The 15,546-nt window shown below is 45.1% G+C and overlaps 1 protein-coding gene across 12 annotated transcripts in view; it reads right to left on the reverse strand.

Annotated features, from left to right (window-relative positions):
- The window catches only part of LOC125454807 (utrophin), a 572,019-nt gene that overhangs the window by 415,998 nt on the left and 140,475 nt on the right, over nt 1–15,546 (reverse strand). For all 12 annotated transcript variants that reach the window (XR_009446113.1, XR_009446114.1, XM_059648282.1 and 9 more), the window contains one exon: nt 8,759–8,938. Coding sequence is in view for 10 of the 12 variants with exons in the window: in XM_059648282.1 (XP_059504265.1) it covers nt 8,759–8,938 (180 nt within the window). In the remaining 2 variants the exon portion in view is untranslated. The remainder of the gene's footprint in view (nt 1–8,758; nt 8,939–15,546) is intronic.

Genomic DNA, 15,546 nt, shown 5'->3' on the forward strand with positions numbered 1-15,546 from the left:
CATTAACCTCATGAACCTTCTTTGAACTGTCTCCAATGTCAAAATATGGTGTATATGGATTTCAGCAAGGCATTCGATAAGGTTCCCCACAGTAGGCTATTGTACAAAATGCGGAGGAATGGAATTGTGGAAGATATAGCAGTTTGGATCGGAAATTGGCTTGCTGAAAGAAGACAGAGGGTGGTGGTTGATGGGAAATGTTCATCCTGGAGACCAGTTACTAGTGGTGTACCGCAAGGGTCGGTGTTGGGTCCACTGCTGTTTTGTCATTTTTATAAATGACCTGGATGAGGGCGTAGAAGGATGGGTTAGTAAATTTGCAGATGACACTAAGGTCGGTGGAGTTGTGGATAGTGACGAAGGATGCTGTAGGTTGCAGAGAGACATAGATAAGCTGCAGAGCTGGGCTGAGAGGTGGCAAATGGAGGTTAATGCAGACAAGTGTGAGGTGATGCACTTTGGTAGGAGTAACCGGAATGCAAAGTACTGGGCTAATGGTAAGATTCTTAGTAGTGCAGATGAGCAGAGATCTCGGTGTCCATGTACACAGATCCTTGAAAGTTGCCACCCAGGTTGACAGGGCTGTTAAGAAGGCATACAGTGTTTTAGCTTTTATTAATAGTGGGATCGAGTTCCGGAACCAAGAGGTTATGCTGCAGCTGTACAAAACTCTGGTGCGGCCGCACTGCGTACAGTTCTGGTCACCGCATTATAAGAAGGCTGTGGAGGCTTTGGAAAGGGTGCAGAGGAGACTTACTAGGATGTTGCCTGGTATGGAGGGAAGGTCTAATGATGAAAGGCTGAGGGACTTGAGGCTGTTTTCATTAGAGAGAAGAAGGTTGAGAGGTGACTTAATTGAAACATATAAAATAATCAGAGGGTTAGATAGGGTGGATAGGGAGAGCCTTTTTCCTAGGATGGTGACGGCGAGCACGAGGGGGCATAGCTTTAAATTGAGGGGTGAAAGATATAGGACAGATGTCAGAGGTGGTTTCTTTACTCAGAGAGTAGTAAGGGAATGGAACGGTTTGCCTGCAACGGTAGTAGATTCACCAACTTTAGATACATTAAGTCGTCATTGGATAAGCATATGGACGTACATGGAATAGTGTGGGTTAGATGGGCTTCATATCGATATGACAGGTCGGCACAACATTGAGGGCCGAAGGGCCTGTACTGTGCTGTAATGTTCTATATGTTCTATATATCTCTTTCCCTCGGTAAGACAACAAAAACTGTTTCCAGCAATCTCAGCTGTGGTCTGACTATTTTAGCAAGACTTCCCAATTTTTCTACTCCATTCCCTTTGAAATAAAGGCCAATGTTCCATCTGCCTTCCCTATTACATGCAGAACTTGGAAGCGACCTATTTATGATTCATGCACAAAGACTCCCAAATCAACATCGCCCCACCAGTGGTTGAGAACGCCCTAGAACGTGTCTCCCACATTTCCCACAACACATCCCTCACACCCCGACCCGCAATAACCACCCAAAGAAAATCCCCCTAGTCCTCACATACCACCAACCTCCAGAGACAATACATCATCCTCTGACACTTGCGCGATCTACAATCCAACCCCACCACACAAGACATTTTCCTTGCCCACCCTTGTCTGCCTTCCTGAGAGGCCACTCTCTCTGGGACTCCCTTGTCCGCCCCACACTCCGCTCCAACCTCACCACACTCAGCACCTTCCCCTGAAACCGCCAATGTGGTATACTGTATCCACTGTACCCATTGTGGCTTCCTCTACATTGGGGAAACCAAGCGGAGGCTTGGGGACCACTTTGCAGAACACCTCCGCTCGATTCGCAATAAACAACTGCACCTCCCAGCCGCGAAACATTTTTAACTCCCCCTCCCATTCCTTATACAACATGTCCATCATGGGCCTCCTGCAGTGCCACAATGATGCCACCCAAAGAAACTGCAACTCATATTCCACTTGGCAACCCTGCAGCCCAATGGTATCAATGTGGAATTCACGAGCTTCAAAATCTCCCCTTCCCCCAACCGCATCCCAAAAGCAGCCCAGTTCGTCCCCGCCTCCCTAACCTGTTCTTCCTCTCACCCATCCCCTCCTCCCACCTCAAGTCGCACCTCCGACTCCCACCTACTAACCTCATCCCGCCTCCTTGACTTGTCTGTCCTCTCGGACTGACCTATCCCCTCCCTACCTCCCCACCTATCTTCTCCTCTATCCATCTTCGGTCTGCCTCCCCCTCTCTCCCTATTGATTTCAGAATCCTCTCCCCATCCCCTTGTTCTGATTAAGGGTCTAGGCCTGAAACTTCAGCTTTTGTGCTCCTAAGATGCTGCTTGGCCTGCTGTGTTCATCCAGCTTCACACTTTGTTATCTCCAAAATCCCTGTTCTGTAATTCTCAGCTATCTTTCATTTGTACATTCAGCTCCTCTATTCTTCCTGCTAAAGTGCATAACCTTACAAGTTGCACACTTTACATTCCAATTGCCAAGTCTGTGTCACTCGCTCAACCTATCTACATCTCTCTGTAAATTCTTAGTGTCATTCTCACTACTTGTCTTCACACCTATTTTTGTGTCATCTGCAAAGATGGCTATAGTACATTTATTTTCCTCGTCCAAGACGTTAACATATATTGTAAATATTTGTGGCCCCAGCACTGATTCCTGTCGCACATCACTAGTTATAGGTTGCCGTTCTGAAAATTATCTCCTTGTCCCAAATCTCTCTCTCTCCTGTTATACAACAAAGAGCTGCAGATGCTGGAAATCTGAAGCAAACAAAAAACAGAAGTTGCTGGACAAACTCAGCAAGTCTAGCAGCATCTGTGGAGAGAAAGAGATAACATTTCAAGTCAGTGATAATGGGAACTGCAGATGCTGGAGGATCCAAGATAACAAAGCGTGGAGCTGGATGAACACAGCAGGCCAAGCAGCATCTCGGGAGCACAAAAGCTGACGTTTCGGGCCTAGACCCTTCATCAGAGGGGCTCTCTGATGAAGGGTCTAGGCCCGAAACGTCAGCTTTTGTGCTCCCGAGATGCTGCTTGGCCTGCTGTGTTCATCCAGCTCCACACTTTGTGATAACATTTCAAGTCTTCCAGTTCTCCACTCCTTTGGGACTTTTCCAGAAGCTATAATCTTTTTAGAAAATTACTACCAGTATGTCCACTATCTCAGTAGTTTATTCCTTTGATATCCAGGATGCTTCCTATCAGGCCAGGGGACTTACTGGTCTTCAGCCTCTTGGCACTTATGCTCCAGTGCTAGTTAGTGTATTTATTTCCTATCCTCCTTTAGCCCCTTGATTAGGTAGTACTTTTGGAACATTATTAGTACCACCTACTGTGAAGACTGATGCAAATCATTTATTCAACTCCTCTGCTATTTCCTGATTCCGCATTATTATTTAATGGCGCCATGATCATACTCATTTAACCTCTATTTATTAATTTTCATAAGTTTCAAATATTACAGGCATTCAAGAAGCATCAATTTTGTCTTCTTAATCATTTTGCCCGATCGGATTCATCATCTAATAACTGTCAAAAAGTATATTCTTCTATCAAAAATCTAACTCTGCCTTATAACGATGACTAAATCTTAAACAGACAGTGCTACACACAAATATATGAATCAGTAAGCCATCCAGCCTTTCAAGCTTGCTTGACAATTCAATACATCGTGGGCTGATCTGATTGTGGCCCGTTCATGAAGGTTGTTAGATTTGGTACATTAACAATCATGGGAGGTCAAGAGGATGAAGGATCCTCAGTTCAGCAACTATTTCTCGTATCGTTGTCATCTAACCCTCCACTTATTACACAATTTACACATTTTAAATTACTATTTAGTTGAAAAGAAATTAATGAAATTTGCAATGAAGGGTGAGTTAAGAAGTGCTATGAGCCTGTAATACAATCAGGTGAATAAAGTGGCTAGGCAAGCAAGAAAGCCCAGTCCAATAGCTCACAATCATCTGAATCCAAATATTGTGCAATGTGCCTAATACAACAACAGGCAGGTGGGTTCTGTCTGCATACTTATGGCAAATGAAGATTCCAAAATCCAAAATGGCAAAATACATTGCTAGGCCTGGAATTACAATTATAGGGCAAGGCAGCAATAATCCTAAAGCAAAGGAATTTAAATGAAGTACTCACTCAAGCTAAGAAACTATTCAAGTTTTAAGATTACAGACAGATGGAAATTTTGGCAAACATTAAGATTGATAAGTCCCCAGGGCCAGACCAGATTTATCCTAGGTTGCCTCAGGAAGCGAGAAAGGAGGTTGCTAAGCCACTGGCGAAGATCTTTACTTCCTCACTCTCCACGGGAGTCATACCGGAAGATTGGAGGGAGGCAAATGTTGTTCCCCTTTTCAAGAAAGGGAATAGGGAAATCCCTGGAAATTACAGACCAGTCAGTCTTACGTCTGTGGTCAGCAAGGTTTTGGAAAGAATTCTGAGGGATAGGATTTATGACTGTTTGGAAAAGCATCGAGTGATTAAAGGGAGTCAGCATGGCTTTGAGGGGGGCAGGTCATGCCTCACAAATCTTGTTGAGTTCTTTGAGGAGGTCACGAGACAGGTTGACGAGGGTCGAGCAGTGGATGTGGTGTACATGGGCTTCAGCAAGGCATTTGATAAGGTTCCCCATGGCAGGCTCATTCATAAAGTCAGAAGGTATGGGATACAGGGTGATTTGGCTGTCTGGATTCAGAATTGGTTGGCTGACAGGAGGCAGAGTGTGGTTGTAGATGGTAAGTATTCTGCCTGGAGGTCAGTGCTGAGTGGTGTCCCGCAGGGCTCTGTTCTTGGGCCTCTGCTCTTTGCAGTTTTTATAAATGACTTGGATGAGAAGGTTGAGGGGTGGGTTAGTGTGTTTGCTGATGACACAAAGGTTGGAGGTGCCATTGATAGTGTTGAGGGCTATTGCAGGCTTCAGCGAGACATTGACAGAATGCAGAGCTGGGCTGAGAAATGGCAGATGGAGTTCAACCTGGATAAATGCGAAGTGATACATTTTGGAAGGTCAAACTTACCTGCTGAATACAGGATTAAAGGCAGGATTCTCGGCAGTGTGGAGGAACAGCGGGATCTTGGTGTTCAAGTGGATAGCTCCCTCAAAGTTGCCACCCAAGTGGATAAGGTAGTTAAGAAAGCATAATGTGTTTTAGCTTTCATTAACAGGGGGATCGAGTTTAAGAGCTGCGAGGTTATGCTGCAGCTCTACAAAACCCTGGTGAGACCACATTTGGAATATTGTGTCCAGTTCTGTCGGCCTATTATAGGAAAGATGTGGAGGCTTTGGAGAGGGTGCAGAGGAGGTTTACCAGGATGCTGCCTGGACTGGAGGGCTTGTCTTACGAGGAGAGGTTGACTGAGCTCGGACTTTTCTCATTGGAGAGAAGGAGGAAGAGAGGTGACCTGATCGAGGCGTACAAGTTACTGAGAGGCATGGATAGAGTCGATAGCCAGAGACTTTTCTCCACGGCAAGATTGACTGCCACGAGGGGTCACAGTTTTAAGGTGTTAGGACGAAGGTATAGAGGAGACGTCAGAGGGAGGTTCTTCACCCAGAGAGTTGTGAGCGCATGGAATAGTTTGCCAGTGGTAGTCGTGGAAGCGGAGTCATTAGTGACATTTAAGCGACTGCTGGACATGCACATGGACAGCAGTGAATTGAGGGGAATGTAGGTTAGGTTATTTTAGTTTTGGATTAGGATTAATCCACAGCACAACATCATGGGCCAAAGGGCCTGTACTGTGCTGTTGTTTTCTATGTTCTATGTTGAACTGAAATAATAAAGGACTTTGAGGAATCCCACACTGCTCAGAAAGGACATTAGAATATGCCAAATGCCCTACAAAGGTAGAGTGGGTAAAACATCATCTGGCAAAGGCATATCAATTTGAACAATTATCTTTTTAACATCTCTATGTAGAGTTACTGCAGGCACAATGTTGCCTTAGATTAAGTATCATACTTCAACAGACAAAAAAAATTGGAAATTTGTTGTGATTGCTAAAAGGATATTAGAAGTTAAAGCTTCATGTGTTGCTTCTATCAGAAGTAGGACATAAAAAGTGTCTTGTGAAAAGAAGAAAATGGTGCGAACTGCAGATGCTGGAGAATCTGAGATAACAAATTGTAGAGCTGGATGAACACAGCAGGCCAAGCAACATCACAGGAGCAGGAAAGCTGACGTTTCAGGCCTAGACCCTACTTCAGAAATGGGTGAGGGGAAGGGGGTTCTGAAATAAATAAGGGAGAGAGGAGGAGGCGAATAGAAGATGAATAAAGGAGAAGATAGGTGGAGAGGAGACAGACAGGCCAAAGAGGCAGGGGTGGAGCCAGTGAAGGTGGCTGTAGATAGGGAGTGAGGGAGGAACCGACAGATCAAAGGGGTGGGATGAGGTTAGGAGGTAGGAGATGGGGGTGGGGCTTGAGGTGGGAGGAGGGGATAGGTGGGAAGGAAGGACAGGTTAAGGGATGAGCTGGGCTGGTTTTGGGATGCATTCGGGGGACGGGAGATTTTGAAGCTTGTGAAATCCACATTGATACCATTGGGCTGCAGGGTTCTCAAGCGGAATATGAGATGCTGTTCCTGCAACCTTCGGGTAGCATCATTGTGGCATTTCAGGAAGCCCAAGAGGGTCTGAGGAATGGGAGGGGGAGTTGAAATGGATCATGGCTGGGAGTTGCAGTTGTTTAGTACAAATCGAGTGTAAGTGTTCTGCAAAGCGGTCCCCAAGCCTCCGCTTGGTTTCCTCGATGTAGAGGCAGCCTCAACGGGAACAGCGGACAAAATATACCCCATTAGCAGATGTGCAGGTGAACATCTGCTTGATGTGGAAAGTCTTCTTGGGGCCTGGGATGGGGGTGAGGGGTAGGGGTAAGGGCAGCACTTCCTGCACTTGCAGGGGAAAGTGCCGGGCGAGGGGGGCTGGAGGTGAGTGTGCAGCAGACACAGTCCCGGAGAGAGTGGTCCCTCCGGAAAGCAGACAGTCGTGAAACAGAATACCCCTCATTCTCACGTACCACTCTACCAACCTCTGGAACCAACGCATCATCCTCCGACACTTCCGGCATCTGCAATCCAACCCCATCACCAAATTCATTTTTCCATCCCCACCCATATCTGCTTTCCAGAGGGACCACTCTCTCTGGGACTCCTTTGTCTGCTCCACACTCCCCTCCACCCCCACCATACCTGGTACTTTTCCCTGCAACCGCAGGCAGTGCTACACCTGCCCCTACACCTCCCCCCTCACCCCCATCCCAGGCCCCAAGAAGACTTTCCATATCAAGCAGATGTTCACCGGCACAACGTGGTATACTGTGTCCACTGTTCCCGTTGAGTCTGCCTCTACATCGGAGAAACCAAGCGGAGGCTCGGGGGCCGCTTTGCAGAACACCTCCGCTCGGTTCGCAAGAAACAACTGCACCTCCCAGTCGCGAACCATTTTAACTCCCCCTCCCATTCCTTAGACGACATGTCCATCCTGGGCCTCCTGCAGTGCCATAATGATGCCACCCGAATATTGTAGGAACAGCAACAAATATCCCACTTGGGAACCCTGCAGCTCAATGGTATCAATGTGGACTTCACAAGCTTCAAAATCTCCCCTCCCCCTACCGCATCCTAAAGCCAGCCCAGCTTGTCCCCACCTCCCTAACCTGTCCTTCCTCCCACCTATTCTCTCCTCCCACCTCTAGCCCCACCCCTATTTCCGATCTACTAACCTCATCCCGCCCCCTTGACCTATCTGTCCTCCCTACCTATACTCAACCTTTACTGGCTCCATCCCTGCATCTTTGACCTGTCTGTTTCTTCTCCACCTATCTTCTCCTCTATCCATCTTCTATCTGCCTCCCCCTCTCTCCCTATTTATTTCAGAAGTCCCTTCCCCTCCCCCATGTCTGAAGAAGGGTCTGGGCCCGAAACGTCAGCATTCCTGCTCGGCCTGCTGTGTTCAAGAAATGCATGCATGTATGCTCTGTTAACAACATGCCATTTGTAAATTACCTTCATTGCTAAAGGAAGAAATAAAGATGTGGCACTTCGTAGCATTGACTATTTGTTACTGCTCAGTGGACAACAAGAAAGATGTTTACATCAGTAGCACTGCCTTTGGAGCATGAGGTCAAGCAGTTCAGAGAACAGAAGTAAATAATAAGAGAGGAAAGTAAAACTGGGAAAGAAGTCAATATTGCAAGAAACTGTTGAGTGGTCATTTATGGCAACTAAATCCCCAAAAATGACACTGAAAACCACTGAAGTAAAACTGTTTGACTATTCTCAGGCTCAGACTATATATAGTGTCTGTGAACTTAAAGTCACAAGACAAATACTTCTGAAATACAATTAGAGTGTGCTTTGAGTATGAATGAAAATTAACTATAGTAAATTCAGCAAAGGTCACTCAATGCACAGCAAAGATGTAGTTTCTAAGTATCCAAATCACCTGATAGAGGGAAAGACCCAGTTAAGGTTGCACACATAAGGTGTTTTTCAGTTTTTCAGCAGGGTCTACTACCAGCCATAAACCTTCTCTCAACCACTATATTTATTAACTGTCAAATGCTAACCAACCTGCGTTTCCAATTCAGTTCCAAGTAAATTACGTTCTTCCAAGACAAGCCTCAGAATGTGTTCGAAATGACAAAGCACACAAAATATATAGGTGTTGCCCAAAAGTTCAACCGCTCAGTTTGTATTTTTAGTTCCTGGCATATGCATTAACTCAGTTTGATGCTGCTCATACCTGTTTGGAGTAATCTTCCAGCTGCTGCGCTAAATTGTCCCATCTTTGCGATAGCACTTCCATACCGCTGTTAATTTTCTTTGATAAATTACTATTGTTGAGCAATTCCACTAAGTCTTGATGAAGTTCAACCAGCTGGTCCAATGTAGGACGCTTCATTTGTAGGTCTTCCTTCAGAATCTAATAGGACATAACATACCAATTATCAATGCATCCCTTCAAAATAAAGCAATGTGCATTCACTGTTCTGCTGTATTCTTTATAAATCTGCTTTGTCTCAGAGCAATGCAGAGATGAGATTCATTCTAAGTCTGCAAGAAGTTTGTTTACAATGCATTGAAGTATTTCAGCAATCAGGATTTCTGCAACTGCTCATGGCCCTGGCGTCTCAAATCTTGCGAGAAGTTTTGAAAGCTCTCAAAGTTGAGTCAATCAAGCACTGTGAACATTGATCAGTCAACAGACCGGTATAATCCAACACAGATCAATTAAACTATTAAACAATACATAAGACTTCAGCAGTTGTGCTTCTAGACAAATAGTTGACAAAACTAACTAATTAAGGAAGCACAACATTTAAAATTATTAGTCCCTTCCTAACAAAATTAAACAATTTTACTAGATAACAAAGTGTGGAGCTGGATGAGCACAGCAGGTCAAGCAGCCTCTTAGGAGCACAAAAGCTGACAATTCGGGCCTAGACCCTTCATCAAAAAAGAGGGATTTTGTTATCTCGGATTCTCCAGCATCTGCAGTTCCCATTATCCCTAAACAATTTTACTATCCCACTTCTGCAGCTTTTCTTACCAAACATAAAACTGTTGCTCCTTACTTCTAAGTTTTTTTCTGAAACAAGTATAAGTAAAAATGCTATTCATCTCTTTTCTGCCAAAAAAAAGTAATGTTAATGAAGTCTTTTGCACCCAACAGATCAACAGGAAAGCAGCTAACATAATAGGACTTGTATGTGCTTATTTACAAGCAGCACCTATTACACACATTAAGCCTTAAACACACAAAAATCATTACATTATGGCACTGACAAACAAACCTGAATCGTTGAACACATACAATACAGAAGATGGTTAAATTGCCATTTTGTCTGTACACATCCCTTGAAAAGCATTTCAGCTAGAGCCATTAGTTTAACCTTTTCACCACATAGTCCTACAAACATTTCCTCTCAAGATAATTATCCAATTCCCTTGTTGAAAGCTACAACTAGCTTTGTGTTACCACAATTTCAATTAATACATTCTAGATCATAACCACACACTGCATGAAATGTTTAACTCACATTCTTTTACCATTCACTTTAGATCACTGACCTCTGGCTCTCTATCACACACTACTGAAAACAGTTTCTCTCCGTAATTTTGAACAACTCTATTAAATCATCTCTCAGTTTCCAACATCTATCATTTGTAAAAATTTGCTCACGGGATGTGGGCATCCCTGCCTGGGCCAGCGTTTATCATCATGCCACCACATTCCCCTTTTGTTAAAGAAAGTGAAGTGTCTCATTCCTGGAACCATGCCGTTGAATCTTTTTTGCACCTTTCTTTATGCCTTCATATCTCTCCAAGAGTGTGGTGCCCAGTATTTATTACAGTACCCCAGCTGAGGCTAAACCAGTTTATTAGAAAGGTTCATCATGATTTCATTGTTTTGTACTCTCTATGTTTTTATTTGCAAAGCACAATTTGCATTGTTTATCATTTTTGTTATTAAGCTCTGTCACCTTTAACAATTTGTAGATAAATATCTCCAGGTCCCTCAGCTCGTGTTTAGCCTTTAAAACTGCATCTTGAGTATATTATCATTAGCTTACATCCTTCTTTCTAAAAGCTTTCCTACTACGAGTGTTAACCTGCCAACTTTATCCTTACAACCTTTTTTGGACAAATCCTCTGCACAATCCCTGTACAGCAGGTGGATTAGAAGGTCTTGTCAGTAATTGCACAATTTCCATGCCAATTCACTCAAACTATTGGCTGCGTCTCATTCAGTCTTTTGTAACTTCAAGTTCAGCGAGCCTTTCAAATAACCACCTATTTGATCATTTTTGCACATGCAAATCTGACACTTTAAAAACAATGGCAAGATTAGGTACAATCAACAAAGACTTATCAAGAAGTAAAACATAACTTGGTGAAGAATCTCAGTACGTCTGGCAGCATCCGCAGAAAGAATGCTGTTAATGTTTTGGGGTGACTGTCCATAGATGCTGCCAGACCTGACTTCTGTTTTTGTTTCAGATTTGCAGCATCTGCAGATCTTTATTTGTTTATGAAGAAGTCATGTTTGACAAGCCTGTTAGAGATTTGTGAGGATATAGGGAATAGAACTGGCAAACAAGAGGGAAATGGGAGGAGGTGGTGCATTTGGGTTTTCAGATTTTCAATAAAATCTCAAATGGTGTTAGTGAACAAAATTATCCCTAATCCCACGGGCTCTAATGTATCAACTTCAATTTAGAATTGGTTAACAGATCTTAAAAATGACAAAAGGAATAAATAGGTCATTTGCAGGTTGGTAAGCTGCAACTAGGAGGATATTTTTGGTACAGTGGTAGTGTTCCTACCTCAGAGCCAGGAGGTCGAGGCTCAGATCCCACCTGCTCCAAAGGTGTATAATATAATGCCAGCCCAGATTGATTATGAAATATCTAAATGACAATGCCATCTGGGTCAACACTCCAGAGGAATCTGAGGCAAAATTTGGACTGTCACCAGGATGTTGGAGGTGGTGGGGTTGTTTCAGTGTTTGATTGGCTTAGGATTTCAAATGGTCCATGTTTTTGAAGAAAGGATAAACTGAGAAACAACAGGAATAATTGACAATCTAGTCCACTAGTAAAAAGTAATTTTAAGTAAACCAAGTAAGGTAAGTCATTTGTTCAGAATCTTACACAGCCATAATTTTTTTCTGAAGAAAGGAGGAACTAAGGAGCTCAAGTGAAATCATGGCAGTTGGAATCGTACCCATGATATGCTGCCCCTGTGCTATGTGACAAATTACGGAAGCTTCCGTTGTCCCTGGTGAACACAGACAGAAAATGTCACTAGCTGCAGCTAAACCCTTCAGAGCAGATGCTGCCAGTAAATTCACTGTGAAGCATCTATGATGTTCAGCATGTTGTGGACAGCACATCCAGTGACGTAATCACACTGCTGATGGAGAAAGTACAGGTGACCACCAGGCACAGTACAGGTAGACAGCTAGTGCAGGAGGCCCCTACGGCCATTTTTTTTCTCAGAGATATACCATTTTGGGTATTGCTGGGAGAGATGACTTTGCAGGGGAAAGCAGAGAGAGCCAATTTCATGGCATCATAGATGGGTCTGCTGCACAAGAGGGAGGACAAGAGCAGCAGGCCATAGCACTACTGCTCTGAGATAATGGAGTGTGAAGCTGGATGAACACAGCAGGCCAAGCAGCATCTTAGGAGCACAAAAGCATTTCGGGCCTAGACCCTTCATCAGAGATGGGCTGGGAGAGGGTTCTAAAATATATTGGGAGAGAGGGGAAGGCAGACAGAAGATGGACAGAAGAGAAGATAGGTGGAAAAGAGAGTATAGGTGGGGAGGTAGGGAGGGGATAGGTCCGTCCGGGGAGGACGGACTGGTCAAGGAGGCGGGATGAGGTTAGTCGGTGGGAAATGGAGGTGTGGCTTGGAGGTGGGAGGAGGGGATAGGTGAGAGGAAGAACAGGTGAGGGAGGCAGAGACAGGCTGGGCTGGTTTTAGGATGCAGTGGGGGAAGGGGAGATTTTGAAGCTTGTGAAGTCCATTTTGATACCATTGGGCTGCAGGGTTCCCAAGCGGAATATGAGTTGCTGTTCCTGCAACCGTCGGGTGGTATCATTATGGCATTGCAGGAGGCCCAGGATGGACATGTCGTCTAAGGAAGGGGAGGGGGAGTTAAAATGATTCGCGACTGGGAGGTGCAGTTGTTTCTTGCGAACCGAGCGGAGGTGTTCTGCAAAGCGGTCCCCAAGCGTCCGCTTGGTTTCCCCAATGTAGAGGAGGATGATGCATTGTATCCGGAGGTTGGTGAGGTCCAGGAAGGTGAGGAATGTGTTGGAGATGGCCCAGGTGAACTTGAGGTTGGGGTGGAAGGACCTTCCTGGACCCCTCTGTCTCCATCTCAGGCAGCCAGCTAGAAACTGATGTCCATTTCAAGCCCACCGACTCCCACAGCTACCTAGAACACACCTCCTCCCACCCACCCCCTTGAAAAATTCCATCCCCTATTCCCAATTCCTTCGTCTCCGCCGCATCTGCTCCTAGGATGAGGCATTCCACTCCCGCACATCCTAGATGTCCGCATTTTTCAAGGACCACAACATTCCCCCGCCCGCTTCCCCCCTCTCCCCGAACCCCCACAGTGGTCAAGAACACCCTCAAAAATGTCTCCCGCATTTCCCTCACACCCTGCCCCTGCAATAATCGCTCAAAGAGAATCCCACTAGTCCTCACATACCAGCCCACCAACCTCTGGATACAACGCATCATCCTCTGACACTTCCGTCATCTACAATCCGACCCCACCACACAAGACATTTTTTCCATCCTCACCCTTGTCTGCTTTCCGGAGAGACCACTCTCTCCGTGACTCCCTTGTTCGCTCCACACTCCCCTCCAACCCCACCACACCCAGCACCTTCCCCTGCAACCGCAGGAAGTGCTACACTTGCCCCCACACCTTCTCCCTCACCCCCATCCCAGGCCCCAAGATGACTTTCCATATTAAGCAGATGTTCACCTGCACATCTGCCAATGTGGTATTCTGCATCCAAAGTACCCGTTGTGGCTTCCTCTACATTGGGGAAACCAAGCCTGGGGACCGCTTTGCAGAACACCTCCACTCGGTTCGTAAGAAACAACTGCATCTCCCAGTCGCGAACCATTTTAACTCCCCCTCCCATTCCTTAGACGACATGTCCATCCTGGGCCTCCTGCAGTGCCACAATGATGCCAACCTAAGGTTGCAGGAACAGCAAGTCATATTCCACTTGGGAACCCTGCAGCCCAATGGTATCAAAATGGACTTCACAAGCTTCAAAATCTCCCCTTCCCCCACTGCATCCCAAAACTGACCCAGCTCGTCCCCGCCTCCCTAACCTGTTCTTCCTCTCTCCTATTCCCTCTTCCCACCTCAAGCCACACCTCCATTTCCTACCTACTAACCTCATCCCGCCTCCTTGACCAGTCCGTCCTCCCCGGACGGACCTATCCCCTCCCTACCTCCCCACCTATACTCTCCTCTCCACCTATCTTCTCCTCTGTCCGCCTTCCCCTCTATCCCTATTTATTTCAGAATCCATTCCACATTCCCCTCTCTGATGAACGGTCTCAGCCCGAAACGTCAGCTTTTGTGCTCTTAAGATGCTGCTGGGCCTGCGGTGTTCATCCAGCTCCACACTTCATTATCTCGGATTCTCCAGCATCTGCAGTTCCCATTTTCTCTGAGCACTACTGCTCTGACGTAGATTTTCCTGAAGGAATCAGTTCCCAGTCCATTCTGGCTAAATTATACCTGATCTTATTAAAATGGGTCTTCCCTCAGGACAGAACTTGGATTTTGGACCTTCCTTGTACTTTGCCATAACAACCTTACATCTAATGGAGTTATGATTGCTCATATTGACAATGTAGGAAACAGAGGATAGTGGTAGAAGGCTGTTTGTTAGACTACAGACTGGTGTTTGGTAGGAATCAGGGCTGAGTTCCTTATTATTCATGATACATTTAAATGATGTAGATGAGGATGTGACAGTGGACTGATGAGTTAGTTTGCAAATGACATGAAAATTGGCTAGATGGTTGACAGTAAGGAAGAAGATCTTATGTTACAGAAAGATAAAGACAGATTAGTCAGGGTTGGCAGATCAAAGGAAGGTGAAACTTAACCTGATAGGTAAGAAGTTGTGCACTTTGGAAGAAGCAACAAGATAACTGTTTATGTAATGAATGTCAGGACACTAGGAAGCTCAGAGAAACAAACAGATCTTGAGGTTTTCGATCATATATCCCTGAAGGTGGCAGGGCAGGTTAATGGTTAGAAGGCCTTTATCAATCGTGGCACTGATCATAAGAGCTAGAAGGTCATGTTGGAGTTGTATAAAATTTTGATAAGGCTACAGCTGGAGTACTGTCTGCAGTTCTGGTCACCGCACTGTAGGAAGAAAGTGACTGCAGAGGAGATTCACCAGGGTGATGCCTATGATGGAGCACGTTAGCTATGAAGAAAGGCTGAATAATCTCGGGCTGTTTTCTTTAGAGCAGAGAAAGTGGCGAGAAAACCTGATTGAGGCATATACAAGATTATGAGGGGCATTGACAAGGTGGACAGAAAACAGCTTAGTTCAAGGGTCAAAACAAGGCGTCATAATTCTAAAAGGAAAGGCAGGGAATTTAGCAGGAAGTTGAGGAGAATTTTTCTAAAACCAGTGCGTACCTGGCATGCTCTGGCTGTGAGGGTAGTTAAGGTAGGGAACCTCATAACCTTTAAAAGGTACTTGGATGACCACTTGAAATGTCAATGCATTTAAGGCTGGAGGCCAAATGCTGGAAAATGGAACTAATGTAGATTTAGATTTCTGTTGATGTAGACCTGATCTGTTGAAGGGTTTCTTCTACATTCTATGGCTCTATCCAGAATCTAGGAATTTCTGAAAATTAAAATCAGTGCATTTCCTAACTCAGCAAATGCTTATTTAAAAACCATGGGGTATCATCCAACAGAAACTGGGGGCTCGTCAGTTTTTAGTCCTTCATGTCTTCG

The sequence above is a fragment of the Stegostoma tigrinum genome, chromosome 9 (assembly GCF_030684315.1).
Source record: "Stegostoma tigrinum isolate sSteTig4 chromosome 9, sSteTig4.hap1, whole genome shotgun sequence".
Classification (NCBI taxonomy): Eukaryota; Metazoa; Chordata; class Chondrichthyes; order Orectolobiformes; family Stegostomatidae; genus Stegostoma; species Stegostoma tigrinum.